This window comes from Lethenteron reissneri, unplaced genomic scaffold (assembly GCF_015708825.2).
Source record: "Lethenteron reissneri isolate LAM-NWPU_2019-01 unplaced genomic scaffold, ASM1570882v1 scaffold_1606, whole genome shotgun sequence".
Lineage (NCBI taxonomy): Eukaryota > Metazoa > Chordata > Hyperoartia > Petromyzontiformes > Petromyzontidae > Lethenteron > Lethenteron reissneri.
In genome coordinates, this window is record NW_026891340.1 from 92703 (window position 1) to 101877 (window position 9175).

The 9175-nt window shown below is 45.1% G+C and overlaps 1 protein-coding gene across 3 annotated transcripts; it reads left to right on the forward strand.

Annotated features, from left to right (window-relative positions):
• Window positions 1-253: 253 nt before the first annotated feature.
• LOC133362757 (uncharacterized) lies at window positions 254-8545 on the forward strand. Of its 3 annotated transcripts, XM_061581690.1 has the most exons (9): window positions 271-302; window positions 421-578; window positions 2134-2433; window positions 3188-3279; window positions 3377-3486; window positions 3803-3921; window positions 4387-4519; window positions 6040-6132; window positions 8123-8545. In XM_061581690.1, exons 3-8 carry the CDS (start codon window positions 2166-2168, stop codon window positions 6113-6115), a joined length of 798 nt encoding a protein of 265 aa, XP_061437674.1. In that variant the 5' UTR covers window positions 271-302; window positions 421-578; window positions 2134-2165; the 3' UTR covers window positions 6116-6132; window positions 8123-8545. The 3 variants fall into 3 exon arrangements, with proteins under 3 accessions (XP_061437675.1, XP_061437674.1, XP_061437676.1); XM_061581691.1 differs by lacking the exon at window positions 421-578 and having other exon boundaries at window positions 254-302; XM_061581692.1 differs by lacking the exon at window positions 271-302 and having other exon boundaries at window positions 355-432; window positions 2119-2433.
• Window positions 8546-9175: the final 630 nt, after the last annotated feature.

The following is a 9175-nucleotide window of genomic DNA, read 5'->3' on the forward strand; positions in this document are numbered from 1 at the left end:
ACACAACAGAGACACACACAGAGACACACAGAGACCCAACGCCTCTGTGTCGAGAGAGAGGGGGGGGTTTGCTGCAGCAGAGACATTGTTAGCTGTCAATGACACCCCCCCCCTCACACGTGACCCCCCCCCCCTCGCGTGTGACCCCCCCCCTCGCACGTGATACCCCCCCTCACACGTGACCCCCCTCCCTCACATGTGATACCCCCCCCCCCCGCTGACGTGACGTCACGCGGCCACGTGGGAGCCAGGAAGTGGTCACGTGGTTGGCTTTGCTGCTGCTGCCGCCATCTTGATCTGTGGTGAGACGTTCGTTTTGTGGTTGTTGTGGTTGTTGTTGTGGGGGTGGTAGTTGTTGTTGTGGTTGTTGTGGTTGTTGTTGTTTACCAGGTACAGCCGCGCTGCTTCTTTGTTTCGTAGGGGGGACGTCGAGTGAGTTGCACAGCTGTGGAGTCGATGTCCACGTGGTATCGTGAGCACGTGGCAACAGCAGCAGCCGCAGCTTGTGTGTGTCAAGGCCACGGGAGGGCTGCTGGTTCTTGCTGGAATTCTCACGACTGATGACGATTGCTTGTGTTGTGAGCATTTTTATTTTACCTTTTTAAATCCTTTATATTAAGTTCACTTGCTTGCGCGCTTACTTACGACCGTGCAAATCTTTCGGTCGTTTTTTAACCCTCTTCCCGTGATCCAATCGAGCTGACATGTTGCACACAGACTCGTTGTGCGAGACAATGTTCGTGAAAATTTTTCCAAAATTTTCCACTTTTTAGAAAAATGTTTTTTTCATTTTTAATTTAAAATAGCAATGTGATAAAAATGAAACTCTTACTCAAGAAAAACAGAAATGAATAATAAAATAAAACCGATGCCACGCATATAAAGGATTTATAGTGAAAAACTTTGTTTTTACGGGTTAATTTTTTTCAAATTTTCTTGCTGTGGATTTCACACCTGATGATGATTGCTTGTGTTGCAGTCGAAACGCCGTGAGAATTTTAATCGGATCGCTAATGGCTCTGATGATGACAGTTGCTGTGAGAGTTGTATTTACCTAGCTACAATGCCATTGGTCAGTCTAGTGAATGGGCGGCACAGATGCTAATGCAACAGCAATGCCATTTCGAGGGTGTGGAATTCATCCTGTTATGTACGAAACTTGAGAACCCTAGCTACATACAATATCTGCTGCAAGTTTAATAGGGCTGAACATTGAAAATGTCTAAGTGTACAATGATTGCGATTACCATGTCTCTATAGTCGTGGTTGAAGAGACATTGTAATGTTTTTAAACTATTTTATCTTTTCCTGTAATTTCTTGAAATTCTCTTTTGGCTGGTTAAGTAAAGACATGCCTTACAATGGCTGCCCATAAAAAAAATTGTTTTCATGCATTTGTTTTCTGAGCCATTTGTTTTAGTGGCCAGGTACTGGGCCGATTCTGCTGTGAGACCCGAGTGTGTGCTTCGCCGGGGAGAGATGTAAAAATGTAGGTGAAGAATGAAATAAAAATTAATTTAAATAAAAGAATAAAAATCACGACGTTTCGGAAGCAACACAAGCTTCCGTCTTCAGGTGAAACTGTCACCGCAAAATATCTGTTTCACCTGAAGACGGAAGCTTGTGTTGCTTCCGAAACGTTGTGATTTTTCTATTTTTCTTGGTTCTTTCGGTCAAGTCGTCACGTAGAAGGGAAGTAATAAAATAATAAAATAATAAAATAATTTTCACGACGTTTCGGCCACAACGCAAGCAGCCGTCCTCAGGTGAAAACCAGGTCTGTCGAGGAGACAGCGTCTGAATGAAACAGCACACGAGCTTGGAGCATATATATAAGCTGGGTTGGGAGGGGGGGAAAGGGCGCTTCGACAAAATAATTTGCATATCAAGAGGAATTTAGCATATTCATGGGAAATGCAGGAATGTGATTAGTACTACTTATGCCCGTGCATTATGCAGGATTAGCAGCATCAAAGGGAGGGGATATGGGAAATGCAGGTAAGTGAATAGTACTACTTATGCCCGTGCATTATGCAGGATTTGTGATTTATGCAGGATTTGTGATTTTTATTCTTTTATTTTAATTTCATTTTTTACCTACACGGTGACTGTACCGAGTATGAATCCTTGCAGTCGCGAAAGCTTCAAATCTCCAAGATATCAAAATGGACGAGCAGTGCATGCATCAGGACGGTGAGGAGCTGCAGCAGCAGCAGCAGTCTCCAAACAATCGGAAGGCTCCTTCACTCACCATGCAGAATGCAGCTCAGTCTGTGCAGCAGTATCCTCCTGCCTTGGCAGAGGCAGCAACCCAGACTTGTCAGTCTCCACAGGCTCAGCCAGTTGAGCACACCCCACAAGTGCCTAAGGTGTCCACTTCTGGCAGCAGTCAGCGAGCGAGTGGAGAGGCGGCTTCTGATACGAACTCCCAAGGTGATCACTTTGACTGCCCCTTGTTCACACACACGTGCTGTCTAGCTATTAAGACACATTTGAGGTTTTTGTAAATTATATAATTTCACTAATAGGGGTTTTCCCCTTTTTTCTGGCAACAAAACTGACACCTTTTGCAAGGAATAATGCTTACATTAACCACAATACTTGCAGTCAAATGCAAACAAAAAACAATACTCTGATAATTTATGCATTGTTTTTGAAACTGATTGGTCCACACCAGAGACAGCTTTCTTTAGAGCCTCGTCTCATATGGTTTTCGACCAGATGACGCCAAGTATTGTGGTTAATGTAAGTATGATTCCTTGCAAAAGGTGTCAGTTTTGTTGCCAGAAAAAAGGTGAAAACCCCTATGAGTATATTTTGGTACTGGCAAAGGAGGTCCCATGATGACGCCTTTTGGCGTCATCTGGTCGAACACCATATGAGACTAGGCTCTAAAGAAAGCTGTCTCTGGTGTGGACCAATCAGTTTCAAAGACAATGCATAAATTATCAGAGTATTGTTTTTTGTTTGCATTTGACTGCAAGTATTGTGGTTAATGTAAGTATGATTCCTTGCAAAAGGTATCAGTTTTGTTGCCAGAAAAAAGGTGAAAACCCCTATTAGTATATTTTGGTACTGGCAAAGGAGGTCCCATGATGACATCATTTCAATGTATTATTCTGAAAGAAATTGTCCCTGCGTGTACTCGCCTTACCTGTCCGCTTTTGCCACTTAACCAAATCCTCAGGCTGCGTGAAAGTGGTGCACGACATGCTGATGACTGCAAGCAACTGTGGCAGCAATTGGCCATCCGACCAAGAAGACATATTTCGCCTCCTGGTAAGTTACCTGCTTTCGTTTAAATTCCTCGCAATCACATGTCACAATAAGCATTTCATGTTTGAAAGAATTTGCTCTGCGGTCTGTATGTATGTAGGTGCATGGGAGAGAACATTTTGAAATATTAAAGAAAATCAAGGAAAACCTGGAGCTAATCCGAACGCTGCCCACGGATGCCAATGTGTTGCGCAACCTGCAGCAACAACAGTACGTGAACACGAAATAGACAATCGTTGCTCTTGCGAGAGAAGTTCCCGATTGCTGCTGTAATTAAATGGTAGCAACAGAAGGGAAGTAATAAAATGATAAAAATAATAAAATAATTCTCACGACGTTTCGGCCACAACGCAAGCAGCCGTCCTCAGGTGAAGAACAGGTCTGTCGAGGCGACAGCGTCTGAATGAAACAGCACACGCGCTTGGAGCATGTATATACGCTGGGTTGGAAGGGGGGGGAAGGGCGCCTTGACAAAATAATTTGCACATCAAGAGGGTTAATTTTTTGGGTTTTTTCTCCCTCCCAGATACGTGACGGAATTGCGTGGCAGGCCGTCCAACCTCAGCCGACACGGCAGCGAGTGTTCACAGGAAGTCTTGGCCGGCAGCCAGGGACCCTCCAGTGCGGGCGAAGGTTCCTCATCAGGTGACGCAAGCTCTCCCTGCTCGGCGCAGCACATTTCTCTGTACGGAACGTGGCGGCACGCGGTAGAATTGAAAGACGTGACATAATTTGCCACAAAGTGATACGCACTCTTCTTGGTTCTTTCGGTAAAGTCGCCACGTAGAAGGGAAGTAATAAAATAATAAAAATAAAACACGATAAAATACAATTCTCACGACGTTTCGGCCACAACGCAAGCAGCCGTCCTCAGGTGAAGAACAGGTCTGTCAGACGCTGTCTTTCCGACACACCTGTTCTCCACCTGAAGACGGCTGCTTGCGTTGTGGCCGAAACGTCGTTAGAATTATTTTATGATTTTTATTATTTTATTACTTCCCTTCTACGTGATGACTTTACCGAAAGAACCAAGAGGATGAATTCAATATTACTCGTATATGTGTTGAGGTGTAAATGGTTTTATTGCGAATGCTCATCCACTGGTTGCAGGCGTTGCACAGGATGTTGTGACGGGTGAAGCGAGTGGATCCAATGGTCCCCCACGGCCACCGGACGGAGACAACCCACGGGCCCGGCTTGGAACCCTGCCGGACAGCGGCAAGCCTGGCAACGCTCTTTACAAGTAAGTGCCCTTTAGGTGCATCATCGTCGCCACCTTTGAACATCGTCGTCATTTTTTGATTTAAAGCTTTCGTGACTGCAGGGATTCATCTTCTTGGTTTTTTCGGTAAAGTCACCACGTAGAAGGGAAGTAATAGAATAATAAAAATAAAACATAATAAAATAATATAATAATATATTAAAATAATATAATAATGTTGCTTTCCTTCTACGTGACTTTACCGAAAGAAGCAAGAAGATCGTCATCATTCACGCTCTGAAAAAAATTACAAATAAATGAAAGGGATTCTTTGCTGAAATAACCTTTTCTACTCTGAGACATCTCTTTTAGCGGTGGCAAAATATAGTAGTAGGTTTTTACCCTTTTAAACTGGTACAAAACTGACACCTTTACACAAGGCATCATACACCTTGAGACATCTCCTTTACCAGTGGCAAAATATAGTGATAGGTTTTTACCCTTTCAACTGGTACAAAACTGACACCTTTATACAAGGCATCATACACCTTGAGACATCTCTTTTAGCAGTGGCAAAATATAGTGATAGGTTTTTACCCTTTCAACTGGTACAAAAACTGACACCTTTATACAAGGCATCATGTTTGCAATGACCACAACGCAAGTAGTCAAAAATGCCAACAAAAAGAAGCAACTCTGATAATGATAATATGCACTGTACTACTAAACCTTTTCTACTGTTGCGTCTGCACGCTCCATTCTTTTTCATGATGTATCACTGCTTTATTTAAATGGCTTATCCTTGACGTATTCTACACTGCAACATCTTCCCTAGTCACTGGGTAGGTGGGTCGGTATCGGCCTCGGATATTCTGATGAGCACTCTACACTGCATTAGATATTTTTAGTTGACTTGCAGTGTTTATAACACTCCTTTATTATATACGAGTCTGGGTTCTTCAAGTGTTTAGTTTGATCGGTGTATACTCGACTACAATACTTAAGTCGGTGGGTGAATTAAAACAAAGCAAAGTTCATCTTCTTGGTTCTTTCGGTAAAGTCACGTATAAGGGAAGTAATAAAATAATAAAAATAAAACATAATAATATAATAATATAATATACATGATAAAATAATTCTCACGACGTTTCAGCCACAACGCAAGCAGCCGTAACGTCGTGAGAATTATTTTATTATGTTTTATTCTTATTATTTTATTATGTTTTATTTTATTACTTCCCTTCTACGAGACTTTACCGATAGAACCAAGAAGATGAATCCCTGCAGTCACGAAAGCTTTAAATCGAAAAGCAAAGTTCGTAATGCAGTTTGGGCTGATTTTTGCACTTGGATTTCCAATAAAAAAAAGTCATTATTTTCCATAGGGATATACAGTACAAGCAATGTAAGTGTTGCTTCACATGTTATTTCTAATCGCAATGTTTACGGAGTAAAAATGTGCAAGTTAATGTAATTCAGCCGTACAAAGTACTTTTCGTGCTTCTTGTATTTGGTATTAACATTTTGGAGCCTTGTGTGTGTGTTGTTTTTTGTGTCTCAAGCTTCCTGAAACAAATAGACTGCTTGGAGTTTTGGAGAATTTCACTTCACGTGGATTGTCGAGTGTCCAACAGCTGATGAACGTCACTCTGCAGGCAAGTTCCTACGGACGCTTTCACGCAAACTACGCGTGTTTTTTAACGAATACAGGATTGGGATTTATTTCTAAGTTTTTCTGCAACATAAAAAAATGCACAAAGAAGCTTGGAGAAGATGGAAGGTTGGAATTAAACTTGTAAAGAGTTAATGCGTGTGTAGGTGAGGGTGAGTGGTGAGGGTGAGTGGTGAGGGTGAGTGGTGAGCGTGAGTGGTGAGGGAGAGGGGTGAGTGGTGAGGGAGAGGGGTGAGCGTGAGTGCTGAGTGGTGAGGGTGAGTGGTGAGGGTGAGTGGTGAGTAGTGAGGATTGTAGTGCCACAAGAGGGGGCTCTGGGACCCTAGGCAGAGAAGCCCTTGGCGGCAGGCGCTAGGATCCCAGGCACCCCAGACAGCTAAGCCCCTTGGTGCCACCAGGGGGGGGCTGTGTGTGCTCTGTGGGATACCTGGGGGCGCACACAACCCCACCCCTCGTTGGGCACGAGGCATAAAAGGGCAGCTCCCTGGCCGATCAGGGCCAGTCGCAGGTCAAGACCCGCCAGCCAGCCAGCTTAGGACCCTGTACCCCCTCGTCCCGCTTGTCCTTGTAAGGGCCGGGACGCTGTGAGGGCCAGTGGTGGGACTCTGGGACTCCCGGCTCTACGTCCTTGTGAGGGCGAGTTCCGAGGAAGCCAGAGTCCAGACCCGCACCTTGGCTGGGTCGGACCTTGGCTGGGTCGGGTCAGGTAGCCTCCCCTAGGGGGATTGTAGCCGGAGGACCCCAGAGCATAGCCAGAGTAGTGTACCTAGGCAGTGTACCTAGGCTGTGTACCTAGGCTGTGTACCTAGGCTGTCTACCTAGGCTGTGTATCTAGGCTGTGTACCTAGGCTGTGTCGCTAGGCTGTGTACCTAGACTGTCTACCTAGGCTGTGTACCTAGGCTGTGTACCTAGGCTGTAACAGAGTATCAGGACTGTTGGAGTGTTGTATTGTAATAAAGAAGTTACCTCTACAAGTGTCTCCGGAACCCATTACACGTGGATACCGAAACATGCAAATAAGAAACATTGACAACTGCAAAAAAGTAGATGGGCTTCGGCAAGGGAACATCACTGGACTGCATTGGAGTGGCATCCAAAGTAGAGCACACATCACCAAGAGGATGACCACCACAGAGATTCGAGTTGTGAGATTAGTTCGTATGTAGTTGATAGATGGATCGTCACATAGCTCGAGTGAGGAGGCTGAGGAGTCCTGATCCAGTAGTGGGTACAAATAAAACACATTCCTCCTGCGGAGGGAGCGGGTAGGAACGTTGGGTTGCTCGGTCAATGGCCAACTGTGAGGGCCGGGCACAAGCCGTCGTGAGTAGGTTAAACGTTGAGTTTTATAAGGGCACCACGGGGTGACCAGCCCCTCCCCACCCAGCCCCACCCCACCCTCCCCACCCAGCCCCTCCCCACCCTCCCCTCCCACCCAGCCCCTCCCCACCCTCCCCTCCCCACCCAGCCCACCCCTCCCATTTTTGGATGCACGATGGACAGACACAATCATCCCCTGTGGGCTGGTGGAACCAGGTGGTTCCTACCGGTAATACCGACTGATTTTGTACATTAATTGCTCTGAGGAATACACGTCGTCAGAAATTTGAAGAATGTTGTATCGTACACTATGGGAACCTCATTTGCCAGTAAAAATATCATAATTGTTTTTTACCCTTCTATCTGGCAACAAAATTGACACCTTTTACAAGGAGTCATGTTGTATAGACCACAATACTTGTCTCGGGTGTGGACCAATCAACTTCAGGGACAGTGCATACATTATCAGAGTTATGGTCTTTGTTTGTATTATGACTGCAAGGTATTGCGGTCTATGCAAACATGACTCCTTGTAAAAAGGTGTCAGTTTTGTTGCCAGATAGAAGGGTAAAAAGCCAATTATCAATGTTGTATCGCTGAACACAAGTTGGTGTGTGTGTGTGCATATTTTTTGTATTTCGCTGGATTTTAGGACTTGGATGAACTGGGAGTCCCAGAAGCCAAAAAGCGACTGCTATTGAGTGGAATCGAAGAGCATGGCGTGTCCACCACGATCTCCAGCGAGACGACGCTGCAGCGCTCGTCCAGTGAAGAGACAGTCCACCTCAGCTCCGAGGACGACGACGATGACGGCATCGACACCAAGGACGGCATCCGTGCCAAAGTGTTCCCAGCGCTGCGGCCCTCTGGCAGTCATCTGTCCTCCGTCGGCAATCGGTATCGCAAAAGCAGCATTGCCAAATACAATTTGCGAGCGCACGCTCGCCAAGCCGTTGACTTTCCTCGTTCTCGCAGCTGGGGAGGCAGTAGCAGCCTGGAGGTGCCCAGGAGCAAGATGCCAAGATTGTCTTCATGCTCTGACATCGAAGAAGAAGAGGGGCTGGAGTGAGAAGAGGAGGGGGGTGAGCGATAGATGGATGATGGTGGGAGGTTGTGTGGGCCATGGGTTTGCACTTGTATGAAAAGCCCTTGGGGTAAATAAGCTGGTGTCTTTCGATTGAAAGCTTTCGTGACTGCAGGGATTCATCTTCTTGGGTCTTTCAGTAAAGTCACGGTCGACAGACCTGTTCTCCACCTGAGGGCGGCTGCTTGCGTTGTGGCGAAACGTCGTGAGAATTATTTTATATGTTTATTTTATTATTTATTATTTTCCTTCTACGTGACTTACCGAAAGAACCAAGAAGATAAGCTAGTGTCGTTTCACTCGCAGTTTCAATAACTTCCTTTGAGCTTCTTCTTGGTTCTTTCGGTAAAGTCACGTAGAATGGAAATAATAAAATAGTAATACTTTTTTTTTAGAAATTAATTCTCACGACGTTTCGGCCACAACGCAAGCAGCCGTCCTCAGGTGAAGAACAGGTCTGTCGAGAAGACAGTCTGTTTTTATTTATTATTATTTTATTACTTCCCTTCTACGTGACTTTACCGAAAGAACCAAGAAGATGAATCCCTGCAGTCACGAAAGCTTTAAATCGAAATTCCTTTGAGCTTGCTTGCATAGTTTTTTTTTTCCAGAATGCAGTCA